The sequence below is a fragment of the Protopterus annectens genome, chromosome 2.part0 (assembly GCF_019279795.1).
Source record: "Protopterus annectens isolate FY-2018-M chromosome 2.part0, PAN1.0, whole genome shotgun sequence".
Lineage (NCBI taxonomy): Eukaryota > Metazoa > Chordata > Ceratodontiformes > Protopteridae > Protopterus > Protopterus annectens.
The window spans coordinates 162,488,504-162,514,358 of record NC_056728.1 but is presented as its reverse complement, the minus strand read 5'-3'; the positions used below and the strand labels follow the sequence as shown (position 1 = coordinate 162,514,358).

Genomic DNA, 25,855 nt, shown 5'->3' with positions numbered 1-25,855 from the left:
TTCTAACACTGACCTCATTCAGACTTCTCTTCAGCCATCCGTCCTGGATAGTGGTGTCTGTTTCCACTCTTTTCCCTTCTATTTCAGTTTTTAGCTTCTTCCGATTTCCCCATTTGCTGCCATGACAACTGTCTTGTCTGTACTCAGTTTCATTCCATCTGCCTTATTGTTTTGCATTCCATTTCCTAACCATCTGTTGAAGTTCCTGTTCAGATTCTGCTTGTAATGTCACACCATATGCAGAGAAAAAGAATCCTTGGAAAAGGAAAATGAATGTATATAGTACTGTTACCCCTGGTCATCATAAGCACTAGTGTTATTATTGTATCTGCTATACTGATACTGTTACCCCTGGTCATCATAAGCACTAGTGTTACTATTTAATGTATATAGTACTGATATTGTTACTCCTGGTCATCATAAGCACTAGTGTTATTATTGTATCTGCTATACTGATACTGTTACCCCTGGTCATCATAAGCACTAGTGTTACTATTTAATGTATATAGTACTGATATTGTTACTCCTGGTCATCATAAGCACTAGTGTTATTATTTAATGTATATAGTACTGATACTGTTACCCCTGGTCATCATAAGCACTAGTGTTATTATTGTATCTGCTATTGTTGTTGATGCTACTGACTATTGCATACATAATGCCATGGCTACTGTGGATAACCATGTTAAATGTCAGGATTCACTAGAGGGAGTCCCAAAACATGGAGCACAAATGGCCAAAAAATTGAAGTTACATACACTAAGTCTAAAACAGCCATTTCTTGGGATCTCCCCTTTTTTTCTAAGGTATGGTGATATTAAGAATAGGAGTCTATATCACTTTATCATAGCTTCACCACAGCGAACCACTGTTCATTGAACCAAAGACAGCGAACATTCATTTTACCGAATGACTTGCCCAGGGAAAGGAATGAGTTGCCCAGCATTCCGACCACCACACAAAGCACAGTATTTCAAGCCCACCCAGGTGGGGGGCTGTGCCTCCCACACCCCCATAACTATGTATAACAACTCAAAGATTGCACTACAGTGGTGAAAAGGGCAAATTTCTGCTGATAGCCAACTTGTTCTTTTCCTTGGGTAAGTCATTCATTAAAGTGAATGTTCGCTGTATTTGGTTTGATAAACAGAGGTTTGCAGTAGTGGACCCTGGAAAGAGTATATATAAGTGTGGCGGTTTATGGTCACTCCCCCCACATTGGAGGTATGGAGGAGCTTTCCCCTACAAAAAAGAAGTTTAAAGGAGAAGAGCAATGTTTGAGTGTTGCTTTCTGATCTCTTTATGGGGTTTTGGCACTTGGCATTATGATTGCCAATGTTCAATAGGGAGCCATACTGTGTATTGACTCCATTTATTAATTCTGCCTTCCTATATTGCTGTGTATTAATCTTGATTTTGTCTTGGCATATCCTGTGATAATAGGTAATAAAATTGCTTAAAGGTAGAGTACATACGGCAATGAAATTTAAAAGATATGATTTTCCTAACTCTCCATTAAAACATATCAGCTAAGGTGTTTTTTTAGCAGAGAGGCTCCTGGATATGCAACCTGGGACTGAAATACAGGGTCTCATTTCCTCGACATCTGCTAAAAGGTGCTATTACCAAGTATAAATATCAGTGCTGGATACATAAAACTATATGCCATTCTGCTTCTCAGACACTGAAATGTCAAGAGGTACCTTGAACTTAGGTATTGCAACTGTTCTATTAGCCAACAAATGTTCTTTCTTAGCCACGTACATCATTTACATCTTCCACTTTTTTATGCAATAGTATTCTATTTTGATAACTTCCTAAAATGGTGGATTGTATACTAGGACCAGGGACCGTTTTTGCCCATGACCTCCTCCTACCCGCAAGCACACATTTTTTTTGAATTGTGCAAAAATATACATTTCCTTTTAGATTCATCTTCCTGATTTAAGACCATTTGAACTGCTGTCATTATAATCCACCAATGTCCATACCCAAATAGTCAAAGTAAAATATTCCGACCTTTGTTATACAAATGCATACTTGTCATGCAAAGCCAGACAAATGACTTTTTAACTTGACAGTAGTGTATATGATTCTTATCCACAGGCAGACCACATACTCAGCAATCACAGCTCCATTGTTGAATGTGTTCATCTTAGATGGCTGATTGTGGTAAATATAATAACTATGGACACAATAATGTATTTTAGGTTTGTTTCACATAAGACATACTAGCCCAAGTATTTCAACTTATTTTACAAAAATGCACACAAATCTTACAAAGCCAGACTGTCTAAACTTAAACACCAAGAATGTAAATTATTTACATCCACAGAAAATCCTCATACCTACCAGCAGTTACAGCACACCTCATCTGAATGTGATAAAAATAACACCTCTCAATCTATTAGAACAAGACTCAAGCCAAAGCCAGGAAAACGGATTTAAAATAGTGCTGCTATATACTTAGAAAGTTGCTGCAATAACTTTTTTTTTAATTCTAGCATGCATTTTATAAAGGGTATGATGTCTGAAACTCAAACCTTTGTAATTATGTAGTGACTACATTCTTCTGTGACTTGCTAGGGGGAAAAAATGATTTTTTTTAAGGAACAGAACAAAGTGAAGCAAATTCAGGTATATTATGTGAAATCAGGTTCAGCTTCAACTTTGTTTCACACAAACAGTACCCAAAGCTTATTTCATACAAATGAGCACTAGTCTTGTTAATACAGACTGTAAATTGACATAGAACAAGATATTAAGTTGTAGACCAAAAATACTAGTCAAAGACAAGGAAATTCAGAAAATCAGGGACAGTTTCTAATTTGTTTCATACACATAAACACTAACCCTTAATGCGTTACTTTAAACTCTGCAAGTGAAGAGAGCAGGTTGCTGTCATCTCGAGCACCACTAACCCCACTTCTGGTCAAATGCCAATGTTAGTGGTGCAAGAGGTATCCCCATGGCCTATGGTGCTGAAAGACTAGAAAGGTCTAGGTTCTAGTTCTACTCTACGGGATTGGATTGTTGACAATGTGTTGGCCTTCAGATAAGAAGTCCCATCTGCTTAAGTTGGTAGTAGGTCAGATGGATGCAAAAGATCCCCATGACACCTATAGAAAAGACCAGGGAAGGTCTCTGGTACCCTTGTCAAATTTCCCCTATTAGCAGAACTAATACCTGAGGTCTCCCTTTAAAAGAGGACAGTACCCTAATGGGATTAACCTGGTAAACAAGAGAAAAATAAATTAATAACCATTAAAAAGAATAACTATTCCACCTTATTTCACACAAATATATACTTGGCCTTAATGCCAGACTTCAAACTGAGAAATTATAATCTGATTACCTGCTAGAATATTAAAAAGTAAATATTCCAGTTAATTTCACACAAATGCACAAAGTTGTTTTCATCCACAGCACACCTAACCCCCAGCATATTGAAAAAAGAATAGAGATTATAGTTTTCTTCATACAAATACCCTCCAGCCCTAAATGCCAAACTTTAGTAAACTGAGAGAACAATTTACTTTCATCCACAGAACAGCTAGCCTCCTCTTATCTATTTGACTGCCAGTGTAGTTATAAAGAATACTTACCTTGTATTATCATTATGGTGTGACATGATGCTGTATTTCACATGGGCAACCCACACCCACAACTATTGACACACACTGTTTAGTATTCTTGCCTTTTATTTGTTGGCACAAAAGAGAAAGGTGTAACACTTTAGATAGGGTCACAGCCTTAAAAGAATAAATAGAGCACCCAAAAGTGATTGATTATTTGTTACCTTCAGCACATATGCTAACTAGAGTTAATGTAGCTGACTATAATTAAAGTAAAGTTATTTTCTTGGCTGGCCACAGGGCACCTGGAGCTGTAGGCTATGAGTGACCACCTGAATCACCCCAGTATAATCTGTTAATGACTTTCTGGACTTTTCTGCATTCCTCTACCAGCTTTATGTACTTTATTTCCATATCTGGCTCAGATGCATATTTGTTATTTAGTCTTCACACGTGCTGTTTTAAAATGTTGTTTTTCTATTTTTCTTTGACTCTACCTGTTTTGTATTCTTTGTGAGGTCCTACAGCTTTGAGTATTTCCTTTAGCCCTTATACTTTCACTCCAGTCCACTTCCGAGTCTCCAGTCTAGTCTTAGTTAACCTTACAGCCTTCTCTGAGTACAGCCTGGAGCTAATTGTGGTGACCAGTGGTTTATACCGCAGGCCAGCTGTTTCACTAGAGACAACTTTGGAATCTCTGATTCTACCCACCTACTTTTCCTTACATGGTGGAAGTTAAGCTGAGTTGCATATTGGCCACTCTTCTGTGTGATCCCTTGATTGTATCTCTTTTGCTGAACCATGTGTTGGCTACAATCAAGTCATTTGCCAGACTGAAGTCTAGAATATCCTCTCCTTCTTTATTCCAGTTGCACCACCAATGTGGACCAAGGCACTCCTAATATCCTGTTTTATGCATCCTGTTACGAACATTCAGGACCCACATTAGCAATACCAACTCATGTTGTCTTGCTCTGTCTAGTAGGTCTTGAACTGATGAATGAATGCACTTTTTTCCCTTAACATTACAACCCTTCTGTGGGGTAAGTACTGATTATGAATACAGCTCTATTTGGAAGAGGCTGACTATCCAGCAGTTATCTCAAGCAGGAGAGGTGACTTTAAAGTGTACAATTTAACACAGCTGTTTTTTTTTTATTCTAATTTGGCAGAGCTATTAAGCAGACTAGCAGAGGTTTTAACTTTGTTCCTGCGAGCCGCTCCACTATACAAGAGCTTATGATAGATTTAAAGTTATTTATTAGAAACTTAAACTTTAGACTGCTGTTTAAGGGTAACAGTTTTGAGCAAGCATTGTAACCATTACAGAAAAAGAGCCTTTTTAATCAACCCTTGCCTATATGTTTAACCATGTTTGAAAAGTTATGTGAATCTGATTTTAGAGCATTGTTTACCAAATTAGACATGTATGTTGGAGGATAATTTATCTGAATCAGAGCATTCATTTTTGTATCTATTGTGTAAAGACAAGAGTATATGGGTAATGAGAGCCGATTGTGGAGGGGGGGGGGGTGTTGTTTATCTAAAACAGACTATGTAAATAGAATGAATTTACTTTTACTTGACAGTGAATTTTACGAAGAAACTTCATTTAATTGTGTTAACATTTCATACAGGAAAATTGATTTTTTGATATTTTTTAGAATTCCAAAGATTCATAAAAACAGCTATGACCCTTCTTTAAGACCAGTAGAGAATGCAGCTAAATCTAAGTTAGATGCGTTGGCCAGTTATGTAGCTGTAATTCTAAAAATGCTTTGAAGGAATATGACCATTTATGTATAGATTTGTGGCACTTCTTAAGGAAATTGAGTGAACTTTACTTTAAAGAAGATGTAATATTTATAATTGTTGATGTTATCAATCTCTTTAATGCTATTCCACATGAATTAGGCATGGAATGGTTCCTTGAATTTTTGATTGAATCTAAACAATTTGCTAATGAGTAGATTAATACATTATATGACCTTATGGAAACAATACTCTGTCATAACTTTGTTCATTTGAGTGACAATATTTTTTACAAAAAAAAAAGGAGTGGCAATGGGGGCTATATGTGCCCCCATTTTTGCTAACATAATTATGCTGAAATGGGAAATTAAGTTTCTTTTCAGTTTGCCATCTTTCAAACCATGGAACCTGTATTTGAGATACCTAGATGACATGTTTTTGGATTGGAATAATAGTGTTACGGACATAGATGGATTTATAGATTATCTTAACAATACCACTTTGTTTTTAAATTTCACTTAAACTTAAAAGGAGGTCATTGTCCACTGTACTTATCCCTCATTCGACCCATTATAGAGTATAATGCCCCGTTTAGTATGTACCTCACAATACATCTGCAACAGCTGGAAAGCCCACAGAAATCCCTCACTAAAAGAATCACAGGCCTAAAGCAGTTGCCATATGCTGACCATCTAAAAAAACTCCAGCTATGCTCTGTGGCATATCATCTACTCAGAGGCGATCTCTGCTTAACATACAAGGCCATGTCAAACCCTGAGCTGTTGGACATGCTCCACTTAAAGAAATCCCAATCCCTCAGAGCCACATGCCCCAGGGATCTAAACCTTGTCATCACAATGAACAAAACATGCTGGAGGGATAGGTTCCTGACCCAGAGACTCCCCGTACTCTAGAATAGACTGCCCATACATGTCAAGCAGAGCGCCTCATTGGCCCTCTTCAAAAGGAACCTTGATGATTGGATGGGAGATAGGAAATTCACCTCGGGGATCATGTCAGTCACCCTGCTAAACAGGGGTCCAGAGAAGTAAATATTGTGGGAAGAAATATCCTGGGAATTGTTATGGCTAGGCTTGTATAGGCCCTAGGGCCAATAGCCTAGTACCAACCTATGAACCTATGAACTTATAATGACACGAAAATTAACTATTTGGATGTGGAAATTAAGAAGGATATGACATTTGGAAAATTAACTAGCAACATCTACAGAAACCCAACAGACTGTAACGGTCTGTTACATTATTCTAGTTCTCATCCTGAACATTTTAAGACAGGAATTGTAAAAGGACAATTTGTTATATTAGCAAGAATGGTATCCGAAGAGGCAGATTTCATCACACAATGTAATTTGCTTGCAGAAATGTTCCACTCTAAAAGTTATCCAATGCACTTGATTAACAGGGTCAGAAATAAAATAATGTTACCCTTTATTTAGAATTGATAGGACAGTTCAGGAAGCAGTCTTTTCTTCAGACGCTGTTAACAAGAATTATATACATTCCTTTCTAGCAAGATTTAGTGTTGACCATAGATTTATTTCTGACATTCCTAAAAAGAATTGGCAAAAGTATGTTTATTATTAACGTAAATTGTTGTAGAGCTTTTTCTACAATATAAGTTTCACTACTTGTGTATATTAATTCGGAGCTTTTCTCCCCGGGCCTCCACTATAAATGGACACATGTCCAGTCAAACTATCCCAGTTAACAAATGTAAAATAAAATAAATAATAAATAAATAAATATTCACATGTTTTGAATGTGTTATTGAACAGTTAGGCATCAAACCACATATTGTTTATAAATGAGGAAGGATATATAAAAATTTATTAGAGGGTGGCTCTTATACCTTTGACAATCCTTTTCAAAGAAAAAAGGCAGCCAGGTACACATACCTCTCAACTGTACAGATTTTCACAGAATGTTTTTTTTTTATTATTTGTGTTGTTCCCTCCTAAAAATCTCTGTACCCTTTCTGCAAAACAGCTGAGAAGAGAAGAAATAATGACAAATAATATTTGAGTTCAAGACACACACTTCAGAAAATTCATGCATGCTAAAAAACCTATTATTATATCACCTTTTTTAAGTTGTAAAGAGGCAATATTTAAAATCTGTTGTTGTTGTTGTCCCATTTTTATGCTTTGTCCAGATTTTTTGCTCTAAGAGGTTGAGAGGTATGGCAGGTACACATAAATACGGGTTCTGTAAGCAATGTAATCACATCATTAACTGTGACAGTGTTAAAATTAATGAACAGATCATTACACCAAATGGGTATTTTACTTGTAATTCTATGGGGTTGTTTATGCAGCTATTTGCATTTATTGTGAAAATTACTACATTGAAAAAACACAGAGGAAACTTAGGGATAGAATTTATAAACATTTATTGGACATAAGGAATAAGAATGAAAAAATGTCTGTATAAACACATAGTAAAGTTTCCTTTACACAATTTCCAATTTGCGGTTTTAGAAGGAACGAAAAAGTACCCTAGGGGTGGTCCATGGACTCATTTAATTGAATATAAAGAGATTTTCTGGCAAATAAGACTAAATGCTCAGGTACCCCTGGGTCTCAATGATTGTATTACAAGTTAGTGTATTAAGACTGCATTCATATGTAGTTTAATTATATAGTTATATATTTAAAAATATGGTATTTTTATAATATGTGTTACAATATGTGAATGATTATTTACTATAAGATTTTTTGAAAACATCACTTTATTTCCTGTTACTGATTATTTACTAATACATTTGTAAATGTTAACAATGGGAAAGTCTTGATTGTTTTTTAGAACTCGTGATTTTATGTGGGTGATATTTAAAATCATGGCATTGGGTAAAAAGTTTTTCTGAAGAAGTCTAGAGCTATAAACAGATGAAAGCACTCAAAAATAAATGTTTCTTGTTTTTAGTCTGTAGTTTAAAATTGTTCTTTGCTGGAACGGGATTTTTTATTTTAATTTTGGTGACATCCCTCACTGTCTTCTGAAGCCCGTCCTTCACCATAGTTACCACATCCTTTTCTAGTCTGTCCTTACACTTAGATCTCAAGCCATGTAACTTTACTGTACTGCCCTGCCACCTTGCATTGGATATACATGACATCTTGTCTCTTCCTTACCATCATGTTTTCCACTTTCAAGATATGTCTTGTCAATGAACCTACATTCAATGCCACAATTCTTAGATCATGTTTGACTGATCAGCTTTACATCCAGCTTTTACTCAGCAGAACTATCCCATATAACGGATGCTGGGCAAATGGAATCTGGGCAGCCAGCAACTTATTGACTTAGGGCTACTCCACCCTCCCCCAAACCACAGATGGGTTTAGTCCTTCACTATTCCTTTATGGAAAATGGAGGCCTTTATGTCCCTAGTTTACTAATTTATTATCAAGTCTGTGTTGCAAAAATAATACTTTCAGTGTGGCAGGGTTCTCAAGAAGCTCTCTGGCTATCTTCATGGGTCTCCTCAATGCCCTGTACTGTAACTTAATAGACAATAAAATGTCTATAGATTCTCATAAAATTCAGCAGAGACACAAACTGCCTAGCTCTTCTTCAGGTCCTATTTCTATCATTGCCCTATTCTCTTTCAGTCATTGCCAGAAGGAGACACTTGGTGTTTTCTGGTCCTTCACTGGAAGTGCTGACAGATTTCCTCACCTCCTTAGAGTCCCTCCAGTAATCCTGTGACTAAGGATCTAAAGTAGATTATCACCTATTTATATCAGGTGATTTAAAATACATTTCTGAGCTCCAACATACCTCTTTGGTTGATAACATTTGCATACTTCTGCTTTAAGGTCAAACTTTGGGACTTGCAGCTCCTGGCTTCTATCCTTCTCACATTTGTAATTTCTGTGTGAAGTCATGGACAGCAATATTGAACTTGACAGGTTTATCTACAAAATGTCTGTCATATTCTAAAGACAAATTTGAGGTGTAGTTTGGCCTAAAGGTGCTTTATCTGGCCGGCACAAGTACAGTAGTAAATACTGAATGGCTTCACATGGGTAAGAACAATCTTTAAAGAACTGGTGCAGCCTCTCCACTTGTACCTCTTCTCCTGGAAACATATACACTATCTGTTTGCCACCTGTTTCTTACTCCATTAAGAATACATTTATTTTTTTATTTTATTTTTTATTTTACATTTGTTTACCGGGCTAGTCCAACTGGATATATGTCCATTTTCAGCAGAGGCCAGGGGAGAAATGCTCCACATTAAAGTTAATACAAAACAAGTCATTACATAAAAAAAGCAAGTAGTTAGTAAGAATACAAACAGAAATACGGTTCAATCTAAAATATACTAGTAGAAAATTTATATTAGGAAGGACATTTACTTTTATTTACAGTATAAGAATAGGGGAGTTATACTTTAGTAAAACATTCATGAAGAGTATAAATTGCATAAGCAATTATAAACCATACAACCATACAACGTTCTAAATTAATTTGTATCAGAGGCTAATTAACAAAGGTGTTTTTGAGATCGTCTTCTGAAGGGAGTGAGTGAACAGAGGTAAGAGAGGGTGTATAAGATTAGTCGGGATTGATGCATGGGCATAGCCAGAGTGTTTTTAGGTGTTGCTTGAGCTTTTGTTTAAAGAGGAAGGGTGATGATGTAATAGTTAGAGTGGTAGGTAGTAGATTCCAGTATTTACCTATGGTGTTGGAGAATAGAGAATCACCTGCAATGTTATTGGACTTAGTTAGCTTCACAAGAAGTTTATTAGAGGAGCGTAGTGAATTTAGATTAGAATAGGGAGAAATAAGGTCAGAAAGTATAGGGGTATTTTTTGGTTAGTGAAATATCCTGTGAACAAAGGTAAGTTGGGAGAGTAATAGTGTATTTTTCAGTTCTAGCCAGTTTAGTTGTAGTAGATTCTGGCAGTGGTGAGTTCTAAATGGGTTTCCAGTAGCAAATCTGGCAATGCTATTGTATGCATTTGCTAGTTTAGTAAGGTTATTTTTCTTTAAGTTAGTGTATATGGGTGAGGCATAAAGAAGAGCAGAAGTAAGATGAGAGTGAGTGAGTGTAATTTTGGCCTGTGGAGTTAGAAAGGTTTTAATTCTATATAAGGAGCCAAGTTTTCTGTTTACGGTTTTAATAGTATTATTAATGTGGTTATCAAAGGTGAGGTTATTGTCAATTATAATACCTAACAGTTTTGTGGTAGAGTCGGGGACTATATGTGTACCATTATTGGAAGTAATAGTGAAGTCTAAGAGGGGGGACTTACTATTAGGTCTAAAAAGCAGGAGTTTGGTTTTATTGGCATTCAAAAGTAGGCAGTGTTTCAGGAACCATGTCTCAACTGTGCTAAATATGTTCTGTGTTAGGGTTTGTAGTTCAGAGGAGGTATTTGCAGAGCATATGAGTGTTGAGTCGTCTGCATATTGAATACATGTAGCTTGAGGTATTGCTACATGTAAGTCATTTATGAATAAAGAGAAAAGGAGAGGACCTAGGATGGAACCTTGTGGTACTCCAAGAGAGACTGGCAAAAAGGATGAAAGTGTATTTTCCCAGAGAACAGCCAGTTGCCTGTTACTAAGGTAGGAAGTAAACCATTGAACAGCTTTGGTATCTAGAGAGAGAGATTCAAGGGTTTTTAAGAGCATATGGTGGTTTACCATGTCAAAGGCTTTTGATAGGTCTATGAAGAGTGCAGATGATAGGATACTATTATTGCGGTTTCTATTTATACACTCGGTAAAGGATAGAAGAGCTGTGGTAGTGCTATGAAATGGCCTAAAGCCATGTTGGCAGTTGGCTAGTAAGTTATATTGAGTTAAGTGGTGCATTAGCTGATGATGAATATATTTCTCCATAATTTTTGCTAAGGGTGATAGGAGTGCTATAGGTCTGTAGTTAGAATACTCATTTGAGCTGCCTCCTTTATGTAATGGGATTATGTGGGAAATTTTCCAGATAGCAGGGATGGTTCCTTCATTGATGGTTCTGTTTATAAGGAGAGATATAGGATAAGCTACTGCTTCTGCTGCTTTTTGTAGGTATTCAGATGGTAACTGATCTGCAGATGGGGTACAGGGTTTGAGTTTTTGGATGAGTTTTAGGATGTAGGAAGTAGAGATAGGTTGTAGTTGAAATATGGGGAGATTAGCAGGTATACAGGTGGGGGGTAAGATTTGTCTGTAGTAAGTTGACTTGCTAATGAATTAATGGTGTCTGTGAAAAAGGAATTAAAGGCATTGGCAGTTTGGTATGAGGTATTCATTTCGGCCCCTGAGGGGGAAGGTGTATTAGAGTGGTCTGGGTGTAGGAGTGAATTTAAGGTTGACCAGAACCTTTTGGGGTTGTTATGATGAGTTTGCTGTAGTTTACAGTAATAGTTCTTTTTATCTATAAAAACAGCTTTTATGTGTTATTTCTTAACTGTCTAAAGGTTTGATGGTCAGAAATAGTTTTTGTAGTTCTCCATTTAGCCCAAGATTTATTCCTAAGTAGTATTTTATGTCTTGTCTCTTTGGACAGCCAGGGGGCAGGTTTAGATTTAACTCTGACAGATCGTTTTGGAGCATGTTGGTCAAGGATTGATAGGAATTTGGAATTGAAGTAATTGATAGCATCTTCAAGGGTTAGGGTTTTTAGAAGATTCCAGTTACAGACTTTTAGTTCATTTTGGAATAGTAATGGGTTCAAGTGTTTATTACTGCGTGAAACCCTATAGGTAGGGGTGTAATTAATGTCACTTTTTTGTCTTGTGATGTAAGTTAAGGAATGATCACTTGCATCATCAGGCAAAGTTCCTACTGTATATGTTTGTTGCAGTTTGTTAGTAAGAATCCAGTCTAAAATACTTTCTTTGTTATTGGGTTTATTGATTCTTGTGGGATTATTGATTGTCTGAGTAAAGCCATGAAGATTTATATGAGATGAAGGATTATTTGTGTTGACAGTGGACCAATCACAATTAAAGTCACCTAAAATGATAGTTTCTTGTGGGTAAGAAGAAGATATCCAACTAAGGATATTCTCAGTTTTAGTGTAATTATTGCCAGGAGGTAGGTAGATACAGATGATATATATTGATTTATTAGGGTTTAGTTGTAGTTTAGAAATGAGAATTTCAGCTTTATCATCATTTAATGGGTTGGTAGGTTGTGAGGAGATTTTTAGTTCATTTTTAAACAGAAGTGCTACTCCTCCACCTTTACGTTTTAAGCGGTCAATTCTCAAAATGTTATATCCAGGGGGTAGTATTGCATTGTCTTTAGTACCAGGTTTCAGCCATGTTTCAGTAAGACAGAGAATGTCAAAGGAGTGAGTATCCAAGAGGGCATGGAGATGGGCAATCTTATTATTAATACTTCGGATATTCAGATGTCCAATGAGTAAGGCATTAGGAACAGTGGTTAGTGTGGGTGGGATAGAATGTGAGATATTATAAGTTATGTCAGTAGAGTTATTAGTTGGTCCTGGGTTAGGGTGGATGTCACCATCAGTAAGGATTGGTATTTTTAGTTCTAGTGATGGTTTGCATGAAAAGTTGGTTAGGTATTTTAGTCTTCTTATGTTTGGATTGTTGAAGTTAATGTGTGTGTGTCTATGGTATTTGGGTAGTAAGTAGTTGGGGGTGCTTATAATGTTTGCATGAGTAAATGTATAACTAGGATTTTGGAAGGCTGTTTGTCTGTAGCAGATAGTAAAGTGGAAGTAATTAGTTCTTTCATAAGAGGTAAGGAGATAGCTGAAGGTTAAGCATAGAGAGCATATGTATGTGAATATTAGTTTAGTTAGAATAGTTTTAGATATGAGAGACATATTGCTAAGAAGAGTATTAAGTCCTAGGAGGTAGGGCTTTCCTACACTATCTGCTTTCTGCTGGAGGTGTCATGATATTACATGTGGCAACATGGAAGCATATCTTTAAGGAATGAAATAAAGATAGGTTATGGACAGACATATAGAAAATATGTGGCTTGCCGTGCATGTTCTTTTCTGTAATTTGATGAATATCACTCAGTACTCTAAATCAGATTCCATCCTACTCATCCCTGTAGTAATTGTAGTCTGGAAGGCTGTCAGTTGATGGTGGAAATATAGATCTCTCGCCATGCCAGATTAGAATATTGGAATGTAGTAGAATTATCAGGCAGCATTAAAAGTAGCAATGAGAAAAACAAAAATAAAGTGGCCATGCTTTGGTCATCATGTCTTCATTTCTGGGATTTGCTAATACAGTAGCCTTTGTCTAATCAGTGTGTTTTGAAGGCCATAGTACCTCATTTGTGCATGCTCTTCTGATTTATGCTGTATCATGAACATTTTCAACGTAGATTTGCCCAGACTCAAATTCAACATTTTGTGATGGGATTTCTTCTTCTTCTCCAACCTCCCAGTAACTCATGAGATTATCAAAATGTCCATTTGGTTTATATTATTTTATTTTTTTACATTTTTATACATAAATTGAGTAACATAATTCATTTTGAAACTCTGTTTATAACATGGCATGTTCACCATTTATTGAATTATGTTTGTATGTCAACTGTGTAAAGATAAAATATCAGGTGAGAATTGACCTATAAGATTTTTATGTATGGCAAAATTCACACAATGGGAAAAAGAGGAAAAGGTCTGTTTAAACCCCATGTGACCTGAGCTCAGTAAATATGTATATATAATTGTATATGTAAATATGTATGAAATGTAAAAAGATATAAATAAATAAAGGACCTCTTCCCTTTTCAACAGGTACCATGGAATCTTTTACATCCACATAAGCTACTACCAAGTAAAGCAGATGGGGCCATGGGAGCCTTGGTTTAACATCTCATCAAAGGATGGCACATTCAGGAGTGCAGCAGTCCCATACCCCTCAATACTGCACTGCAGTGTCAGCAATCCAATTACCTGGAGTGGGAATAGAACCCACAAGACCTTTGGTCTTCCAGCACCAATGACAAGTGTGCAGGTTTGCTAACTCTCATACCACTGATTCTGCTATGAAATGAGGTGATGTGCAGAATACAGGTGTGTGTGTAACTATTACAGTGATACAATATGTGATATATTAAAAAATAAAAATGTGTATCACAATGTCCCTGTTATATATGTGTGCATTATTCTGATGAATTTTGCATCTTAATTTCTGAATGCATTTAGAATGGGTGGCTGCCAGAGTATTTAGATATATGATATTCCAAATGTTCAGTAATGAATTTCCTGCTGTATGTCCAGTTCTATCAGGGCAATTTAAAATGACTGAAGCAGGATATAGACTGTTATTTTATTTATACCCTATTGTAATAAAATGAGAGAAAATTCCCAGACAATTCACTTTTGGGAGTGAGCACTTTGGAAAGCAATTCATACCTTCATGCATTCCTGGGCAGAGCCTTGAAAATGGTCCATGTTGATCAGCGCTCCAGTCTGATTAACAGATGGAAATAAATAAGTAAACAAGCTTTAGCCAGAATGTGAAAATGAAGATGACATTGATAGCATGACTATACCTGATTTATAAATTGCGTGTATTACAGTGTATTTATAAGGCATCCTGTACCTGGTTTACTTGTAACCTCCCTATGATAAACAGAAAGGCTCAACAAATACTGCATAAGTTATGTTTACTTTTCCAGTAGCAGCTACACTGTACAGTATTGACAGTATCTGCTGCACACATTACAATGGGGAGGCAACCAACCACGAATTAAAACCTGACGTGTGCTTAACCACCTGCCTGACCAGGAGGTTATTGATACATACTGAATAGAAAGGAGGCAGGCTTGCTGTTTTTACCAGGTCATACATTAGTGATGTTCTATACTGTGGCTTCTTATCTCCTGCAAAGGTTCCTGACTGTCTTTTCTAATGAAGCTGAGAATTATATGAAGCTCTTGTTTAGACCAGAAGATTGCTGTGCAGCTATGGAATAGTTCTCTTGTATTCTTAGGGCCACTAGTGCCAGAGCTGTAACTAGTGTGGGGACAAAGGGGGAGAGGGTCTGCCTCAGAAACAAGGTGTTAGGTGGTGTAATCATCAGGTGCTGATAGTGTGGGAGTGTACTAATACCACTGCTATATTTGCTGTCACAAGTAATGCACTGTGCGTGTGCGCACTCGCGCGCGTGTGAGTGTGTTGTGTGTGTTTGGTGATCTAATTGTAGCAGTTACTTGTCATATTTGTAGCAAGCAAAAGAAGTTTAGGTTCCTCAAATTTAAGTTGAGGGGATACCAGTGTAGGGAACTATACAAAGCACCAGTAATAGCTATGGTTCTGACTGGTATAAATAGTATTCAGCCAAAGACTGTTAATTCTTCCTCCTTTAAGAAGATAAAGGCTGAATGCTATCTCTTGCTAATGTATGATTTCTCAGCCCAAGCAGGAGACATTTGAGAGGGGTGCTGTTTTAAAGCTTTCATATTCCTCTTACTCATCTTAGAATCAGTGGTGGTCTAGAATGTTCAGAGACTGATTATATGAGCTGTTATTGGGGCAAACAGATGACACTCAGTCATCATCCTCAAACTCTCAAGAGTAGTTTAGATAAAACATAAATAAAACTTTAAATGTGCCTCATCAGTCAGCCATAGGTGTAGGTCACCCCCCCCCAAGTTTGCATAAGCTTTTGCAGAACACCTTGGCACATGTTTATCCACAAACTGGTGTACATGATTACAGAAAGAAGTTGGTTACCTTCACAAACAAAACTTTGAAGCACAAGCAGAACTTTGCAGCTGCCGCTAATAAGTAGGTTCCTAATAAGGAACATCTTTTTCCCCAAAATAAAGCCATAACATGTTCATTAGCAGGCAGCCTTCCTCCAAAATTCCTGAAATGGTTGCAGTTACATTAGTCTCCTCAGTGGACCCTGACTGAGAAGATAATGGTATCATTCTAGAAAGTGACTGCATGGTTCCCCTGTGTAAAGGAGGATGGACACTATATTTGTGTGCCTTTAGTTGTGTTGCCTTTTGCACACTTGCTAGTTGCCAGTGCAGTGCTTTTTTCTCTAGTGTTCTGTTGCAATAAGACCCCTTTTACACCAACTTTCACTTTTTCAAGAATACTGAACATCCAGATTCATATGTGATGAGATTATACCATATTTTAATAAATAACTTCATTTTTATATTGATACTAAGGACTCTGCATAACAACTTACTGAGGCATCACCTTTGCTTCATTCTGTTTGTGTTCCGTTTGTTGCTTCCATGAGTGGATGGGATGATATGTAGACCCTTTTCAGCCATGAACATGTTAGTTTTTACAAGTATTGCTAATATGTATTCAAAACATGAGTGTAGAACTGACATCTGTACACATTTTATAAAAAGACTAGATAGGTTTGCATGTAGAGAAACTGCAGAGGTAAACATAAATATTTTCTAGAATGCGAGGTCAGTGCTGTGTAAACAAGAAGGGGCTGTACAGACTTGAATCTTCTGAAATAAAAAGTAGATTTGCTGTTTGTCAGTACATGAATACAAAAAAGTTAATATATTTATGACAGTTTATAGACTGAAAGGAGTGACAGAAATGTAAGATAATATTAGAAAGTGTCAGTGGTTATTTTTGTCTAACCATGTTTCATACTAGCTCAGAGTAGTCAGGCTACATTTTCATTGTTACTGAGCTACTTAAATATTTAAAATAATGTGTTATTATTATACAAAAAAACATAAGAAACAATCTACTTAGAATAACTTGCATATATTCTTACTGTGTTAGAAAGCTTCAGAAATCTTCTATGCTTCCCTCTGAGGTTGATTCTCTCAGTCCTTAGACAAGAAATGAGGCCTCATTTTTCATTAATCACCTAAAACAGTTTTGGGAAATCATATTGTGATGACAAATCATTTGTATGTACTTATCATAAAGTAACTGCAAGACAGTTAGCACATTTGATGTATTTTGCAGAAGGTATATTTCCTTTTTAATTACAGTCTTTTGCTAATGCATGTAACTTGTGAGCAACATTTACAGTTTATATTATTTTGCATGTATAATACTGTTACATGAGCACATATAAAGTTTACACTGGAAAAAAACTAATCTTATTCAGTGTTTGTTAAAAGCTATAAAGAACTTGTAAATTTTTTTGGCAATTAATATTTATGTTGAATATGAAAAAGCAGTGATTATATTTGTCATTTTTAGTTGAAATGCCACTTAACTATAAAATACCTGATGAATGTCTGTCAAGCATCTCCTGAGATGTGAATACTTCTTGATTTGTTTCAGGAGGAGCAGCTTCTAGACAAAAAGGATTTATTGGATGTATACGCTTCTTGCAGCTTAATGGTGTGACTCTTGACCTTGATGAGAGAGCAAGAATGACTCCTGGTGTCAGGCCTGGTTGTCCAGGTCACTGTAGTAGTTATGGTAACCTATGCCACAATGGAGGGAAATGCATTGAAAAACACAATGGCTACTCTTGTGACTGCAGCAGTTCTGCCTATGATGGACCATTCTGCAGAACAGGTATTTGTAATTCTCCAACAACAGTTTCACAGTTTCACTAAGTTATATTTCCTTACTTTAAAGGTAGTTCTTTTTTTTCTGAGAAATAACATCTAATGTAAACATGCTGACCAAGTCAAACACTTTATTACAAGTGGCATGAAAAACACATGCACAGTTGATATTTTTTCTTTTGTGTGCCATTTATTTATATAAATTATGATATGCAGCTTGCTAACTCCTAGAGTTTTTTGTAAGTCTAGTAATAGTGAGCTTAATTGTAGCATGTTTATATATAACAGCAATTTCCAAGTTTAAACTCACATTTAGTAAGTGGAGATTAATCTACAATGATAATCAGTGTGTGTGTGTGTGTGTGTGTGTGTGTATATGTGTGTTGTTATGAACTAGTGAATTCTTCTGACTGTAAAAAAAAAAAAAACAAAGAAAAAGCAAAAGCATCTCATGTTTTTTATATAGGATAAAACTGAGCATTCCACGAGATGATGTTATATTATTCATTGAACTAGTGCATTCTATATAGCTAATAAAATGAAAACAATGAACAAAAGTATAAACATAATGACCGACTGCTTGTATACTGGTACAACACACTTAACCAAGGATCAAAAGAGTAAAACCACACAGCATGTAACGTCTAGCAACCAACTCAAACTAAACAAACACCAGTTCATGTAGTGGAAGCTTCTAGGAAGCATAAACTACACACGGATTTCCAAACTTTAATAGAATAAAACACAGTAAAAACTGTCAAACGCTGTCATCCCAAAGACTACAGAACTTCATAAGAATCGTTAATAAATCAGTCATATCATTATTTAATAATCTCCAATAGATCATGTGATAGTTAAATGATAATTAAACCACCAATAAAAACTTGTGATGATCAAAAGTTTTACAAGATTAAATACCATTACAACTCACGCCATTGTTACAATAAAAATAATACATATGTTTAAAACTCACTTGTACTATAACATATAATAAAAAATTGTATTACAATTCCAAAGCTCTCAACTTTAAATCAGAGGCTTTAGAAATGTTATCATTTAATGCCAGGGGGGGACTGTGGTGTTAATTCTAAGCTGCCACCTTAATTCACTTCTTTCAGCCATGTTTTCCCAAAAAACCCTCTTTCATCTCTTTTTATTATATCTGTAATGCAAAATAAAAAAAAAATTAGATGGGAACAGTGTAGTGTGTGTTTATAGGGTGCATTATTCTGATTTTCTTTTTGTATAGCGTACAAATGTGTGTATATATATATATATATATATATATATATATATATATATATATATATATATATATATATATATGTTTCTGTAAAGGCCTTTTTGTCTTTCCTATTTAAAAAATCCACACCCCTACTAGAACAGTTTCCTCTCAGTAAACTAGCTTGTATTTGGGGATTCCCTATGAGAACACGTTTATCTTGTAAAATATATTTACAGTATTTACACATACCATGCCTAGCAGTGCCTCTCCCCTGCGTATTGGGTAACATGATAGGATGTTCTAAAAGATACTTGATGTTGTGACCTGTTTTGAAAACAAATGTGGGTCTGTCTCCTAACATGTTAATAAATTCTGGATTAGTCTTGAACATAACCCAGTTTCTGGTAAGAATTTCTTTTAGCTAATTTCTTTTAGCTCAGAAATGTATTACCATTGAGTTCATAAAAGATCTTTCAGGGCATTTGGCTTTAGGAAAAAGTTAAAACCTCTTGGGTACCCAATAAGAGCTTATATCCAATCCTTTCAACACTTCTTTTGCATGTAATAATTCCTGGGGGTAACCTCTTTGCTGAAACATTGTAAGTAAACAAGTGAGTTCTAGTTTAAAGGAGAGAAAGTCAGAAAACATTCTCAGTGCTCTTATAAATTGTCCATTAATGATATTTCCTTTTGCGTATCCTGGGTGACAACTTCTGAAGTCCAAATAACTGTTTGAAAACATTGGTTTCCTAAACAGTTTTGACCAAAGCGTCCAAAAAAGTTTAAAGCAAAATCATACCGACGCTTAATATTGTGTTGGTTAAATCTAGCACAAAACCGACAACCAGAAACGTTGTGATCAGGGCCTAGGCAAGGAATTCAGTAAAAATGAAAATCCATATGAGGTATTTGCTTCCCACAAGAAATACAATTATTAACTTTTTCTGACATCAGTCTGGAGCATGAAAAAAGTTTCCCCAACGGGGTACTTAGCTTTATTGAAGATTTCGGATCTGAAACTCAAATACAAAAATCTCAGGAGTCGGCCGACCGGCACTTGTGAACTGCTTCTGCTTCAGGCACCGCGTGGCAAGAAAAACTGAAGAAAATGACGTCGGCTGATTCTTTTATACCCCCGATGACCTGACGTCAGGGAGTGGGTGACAGCAGCCGACGCAGGAACCAAGACTTTGGAATTCAGGCCGGCTGAGGGCAACCTGCCAGCAGGATTACCCAAATGTAATGACTGCAACAGTGAAAAACGAAGAACATCCAATGTTTGTTAAATTTAGAATTAAATAAATGTTTCTTCTTCCAGGAGTACATGACTAGGTTGGCATACACTGGGCACAACTTGTGCCTATTGCCACATCTTTCACCTGTCTAAAGAATTAATTTTCAAAGACCATAAAATTGTTGTGGAGAATGATTTCCATTACCTCCATCACAAAATTTACCAAAGTGGTATTAAAAGTTGACAATTCATTTATAAGCCTCATGAAACAATTCCAGACCCTCCTTATGTGGAATCAAAGAAAAAAGGTCTACCACATCAATAGTAGGGGAACATACCTGTCAATGTAATATTCTTGTTTGATTTTGGACAAGAAGTCCCAAGAATCCCTTAGTAAATGTTAAATAAGTCATACAGTACCTTGTAACAACCTGTCCACAAACACCCCTAGAGAGTAAGTTGAACTGTGATGAGCAGCTACTATTAATCTATATGGAGGCTTAAATGTTTTTATGACCTTTGGGAATTCCAAACACAGTGGGAATCAAAGGGAGGCCATTTACCAGAAAAATGAATATCTCCTAGCTAATAACACCTTGAAACAAAGCATCTTCCAAAACGATTGTATTTTCTTATATGCAGTGAGTATTTGATTTTTAGAAACCTCTTCATATTTGTCTGTATCATGTAAAAGGGAGGAAATATCACAGTTGCAAATGCTTTTAGCCACTATAACCATCCCTCCTTCCTTATCTGGTTTCTTAATTTGCAAAGATTCATCACTCCTAAGATCTCTTAATAGGTCTGCCTCCGACATAGTCATGTTGTACTATCTCTTACTATGTCGATGGTATGCTTGATATATTTCCTGTGAACAAATATTTTCAAAACTCTCTATAGTGGGGTACAGTAGTGTGTTGAATGTATTCTTTTTTTTTTTTTTTTTTTTAAACCTTCTACAAGAAATGTTAAACTCTGCACCCTGATTTTTAAGCATTATCTGTACATTGATTTTTGGGGTAAATAACTTCTGTTCTTAATAAATAAGTAAATAAGTTCTGTCAAAACTTCTGGCACATCCACTCTCCATGCTGGCACAAATTTAAACCCCTTTTAAAACAAAGAAAAATATGTTTTAGAAAGTATCAAAAGAAATGAAGACAAAGAGAGGTTTTCTGGTAGTATACATTAAATACATCTATTTGTAAGTGTTACAACCAGCCACATATAAGTACATAAAACAAACATTTGGTGCAGGAATATATTTACCTCATGTTATCCTCTTATAAACAAAGGACAAGGCTGCAGTCACACTCACGTAAATGCTGTCTGTAATTAAGACCCACAATGATAGTCAGGGCTGGCTGTACCTGACAGGACATGGCTGATATTTCACAAATTGAGTCATTTTGCTGCAAATTATACAAAACAAAATTCTACCCATAAGTAAATAGTATAAAATCAGAGTGTCTTAGATGAAGATGAATAGATGAAGATATTGGCTTCAGATGCCCTACAGCCACAACCACCCTAAATGAGTGAGGGACGTAGTGTCAGGATCACCTGTGATGTGCCATTGAAGGGGTCATGGGAACACAGTTGTGGCTCTTGTTTTAAGATAACAAATACAAAATAGTTGGCAAAAGTTTGCATTACCTTCTCACTGTCCCATTTTTTTACTGTTTTTCCCTTCTGATTACCAAGGGGACAGAGTATTATTTTAGCAATTATTTATTTATTTTTCTTTTTACTCAGTTTGTTGAACACACAAAAAACATCAACACATTCAACATTTTTAAAGGAAAAATCACAAATTAAATGTACTAACTACACAAAACAAAACATAAAAAATTGCTTGAACTCTTTACACACAATATCTTAGGGCATGCTTTCCAGTTATCCAATCATCTGACCAAGGAAAGACAGGGGGCAGCCACGGTGTTGCAGTGGTTAGTGTTGCCACCTCACAGCAAGACGTTCTCCGGTTCGATCCTCGGCTGGGGTGCCTTCTGTGCCGAGTCTGCATGTCCTCCCAATGGTCGCGTAGGTTTCCTCCAGCTGCTCCAGTTTCCTCCCACATCCCAAAGACATGCTGTAGGTGGATTGGACACTCTAAATTGGCCTTAGGCATGTGTGTGCAGGATCTATATTAGAACACTGAACTTTCAAAATTTTGAGTGTTCTAATATTGACCCATTTTCAGCGAATGCTGAAAATATCGAAGAAACAGAAAACCAATTTTTTTCCTAGAGAAAAAATTTGATTGTCCATTTCTGTTGCTTCGGTATTTTCAGCGCTATGGTGGAAAGTTACTGGTCAGGTTCAGGTAAGTGTGCGATAGTGTGGACATGAGGGTTAGGGTGGGTTAGGTGAATTAGGGTTAGGGTGCGGGTCAGGTAAGTGTGCGATTGTGTGGACGTGAGAGTTAGGGCGGGGTAGGTGAGTTAGGGTTAGGGTGCAGGTGAGGTGACTGTGCGATAGTGACGGACCTTAGGGTTAGTGTTCGGGTTAAGGTAAGTGGATAGTTAGTGGGGTATGTATAGTTTAGTGTAGGGTTAGGTGTAAGAGTTTAGGTGTATGTGTGTGGATTGCTGTGTGTTTGGTATGCTTGTGTTGTGTGTATGTGTTTTGGAACAGCAAATTTTTTTCCCTAGGAAAAAATTCACTGTTCTGTATGTTCAATGTTTTAAATTTTCGATTAATAGGGTTCGATATTAGAACACTCAAAATTTTGAAAGTTCTGTGTTCTAATATAAACCCTGTGTGCATGTGTGTGCCTTCTGTGGAAGGTTGGGTGGCGGGCTGGAAACTCGACACCATAAAACTCCACTGCCAGTCATGAGCAGACAGGAGATCTGCTGTGGTGAACCCTAACCGGGAAAAGCCGAAAGAAGATGACCAAGGAAAGGCAGGAGTCTTTTCATGAAGTTCTTTGATTTTAGAAACAATGTTTTGTGGTGTTGAGGGATCTATGGCTGTACCTCCTGAGTCTACCCTTTTCTAATAGCCATCAGTAAAGTTCCTTGTCCTTCAAAGTTTCTGGCATTGCACAGTTACATGGCAGTAGCAACACATACCCCTACTGAACTATCTTATAACCATAATTGAAAATACCATCCCAGTGTCATCAGCATTGAGATCTGCTGTGAAAAATACTAAACTAGAAGATGGGATTTCATGTCTAAAGCAATCTGTCACTGCTGCTGCTATGAGATGATCTTTTGCATCTCGACCAAATTGATTTGCTACCAAACCATTTTTTACTACTGTGAGCTGAGGTGGATACCAATACCCATTATACCAGACTAATAGTGTACACATCCCTTCACCCTAGAGAGTGCTGCTACTGTGAGCTGGGTACCAATACCCATCATACCAGAGCAACAGTGTACACCTCTCTTCACCCAAGAGAATGCTACTTCTGTGAGCTGGGTACCACTATCTATCATACCAGAGCTATAGTGTACACCTGTCTTCACCCAAGAGAGAGCTGAGGTCTGTGCACACTATAATGCTGTCCACACATTTAGACCAGGTACTGCACAGACAGGGACTAAAGGTGGAGGTGTCTCAATTTATATCAAAAATAAATATACCTCAAGTCTGGTCAAATAGGACAATGCAGTTGAGCTGCTCCATGTTCAAAATACTATAGGCAAAATGCAATACCACTTCTGTGCAAGCTGTAGGTCCCCCTCTATGACCCAGGAAACCCATAGCATATACTTAAATTTGTTGGAAACACACACCATCCAACCCAATACCATATTCATGGGGCGACTTTAATTAACCAATTATTAACTGGGAATCTTGTACGACACCAAACATATAGGCACAGAGATTCCCAGATTTTGTAAACACAAACTCCCTGAACCACATAGTCAGTACACCAACCAGAGCTACAACCATACTGGATCTAGTCCTCACTATTATGGAAGAGTGCTACATGCCACCTCATGTAATGTCTTCTCTGGTAAGGTCAGACCACAAAATGTTCTCCTTTGAAGTAAAAATAAAACCTGGACCCCCAGCTAACCCTAGAATATTTAGGAACTACTCCAAGTCTAACTTCCTATCACCTAGCAAACTTTAAAGCCCCCATAAACCCTGAGAACACTGCTGCCTGTGCAGAACTATTTGCAGAAACCCTATACAAGCATGCTAATATCTGCTAGAGGCAGCTGTACCCACCATGAAGAAGTACAGAACTAGCTCAAAAAACAACCCACCCTGGTGGAATCACAAAATCAGTAGGCTGTATAACAAAAGGAAGATAATCATGGCCTTAAATCCCACCTACTAAACTTGAAATTATGCTGTTGCCTTGACCACATGTAGTCTTTGTCCTACTGTATAACCTGCTGCATATCCTGTCTTCCTCTGTTAGTAACTTCTTCTAAACTAACCTCTTAAACCCTCAGCTCTACTACTACTGCCCCCTTCGTTTTCACCCCTTCCATTCTCTACACTATTTATCTTTTCTCCCCCCACTTCCTATCAATGTCTGTACATTTTCCTTCTTTTGAACAACAATTATCTTTTTGTTTTTCCTCTTATATGTAGTAAATTCTAGACCACTGCTATCAGTGCAACCCTTAATGTTTATATATTTTTTCTTTTGTTTTTCTCTTTATAATTAATTTCGTATTTGCATTGTTATTTTGAATAGTTTTTTTCCTGTATGTTTATCTTTGCTTATGTTTGCTGGGGCTCTTTCCCCTTGGGTCTCCACTGACAATGGGCTGCTTACTATCAATGCAATGCAAATAGTTAACCTTTTCTTTTTTACAATTATTTTGTATTGTGATTGTTATTTAATATTTGTATATTGTCACCTTATCTTTACTTATGTTTGCTGGGGCTTTTCCCCTCGGGTCTCCACTGAAAATGTATTTATTAGCAAACTCATTTGGACTAACCCGGTTAACAAATGTGAAATAAAATAAATAAAAAATGACAAAAAGTAGGAGGTGCAGTACCCAGCAGGATATAGGCACTCTCATCAAACTAATCAAACAGTTCAGAGGACAAATAAATTCTAACAAAACCAAATTTGAGGTAGATTTGGCCTTCCAGACCAAGGAAAACCACAAGGCATTTCTTATGTCTGTAACCTCAAAGGCTCATTGTAAATGCAACCACCTTAACGGAACCAAAAAATATAGCAAACCTCCTGGGCGACAAACTCAGCCCCAACATTACCCCTGTCTCTCCCCCTCAACCTTCCTGTGATACCCCTGCACTGGCCCAGTAATCAAGGAGCCTCAATCTTCACCACTGGCAACAGCTAGGGGACATACACATTGGGAGTTTGACAAGTACACACACAGTAAAGTGCAATTTCCCTTAAGAGCACACAGAGATCACAGTCAGCCTGGGGTTGGCTTCTCCCTCTTTCTCCAGATCCCCAATAAGACTTCCCACTGGCACAGCTATAGGGTTGAAAACTCAGCTGAGTGGTCAAGCCAAAATCTCCAGCACCCTCTCTGTCCAACCAGTGCCTCGCATCCCTGCCTAAGTAACTGACACACACACACACTTTGAGATCTGACTTATATGCAAACACACACACACACACACACAC

The 25,855-nt window shown here is 36.9% G+C and overlaps 1 protein-coding gene across 1 annotated transcript in view; it reads left to right on the top strand.

The window, feature by feature from the left end:
- CNTNAP5 (contactin associated protein family member 5) overlaps positions 1 to 25,855 on the top strand; it is a 4,019,360-nt gene that overhangs the window by 3,459,435 nt on the left and 534,070 nt on the right. Inside the window, exon 18 of the mRNA XM_044060643.1 lies at positions 17,580 to 17,819. Coding sequence (XP_043916578.1) covers positions 17,580 to 17,819 — 240 coding nt within the window. The remainder of the gene's footprint in view (positions 1 to 17,579; positions 17,820 to 25,855) is intronic.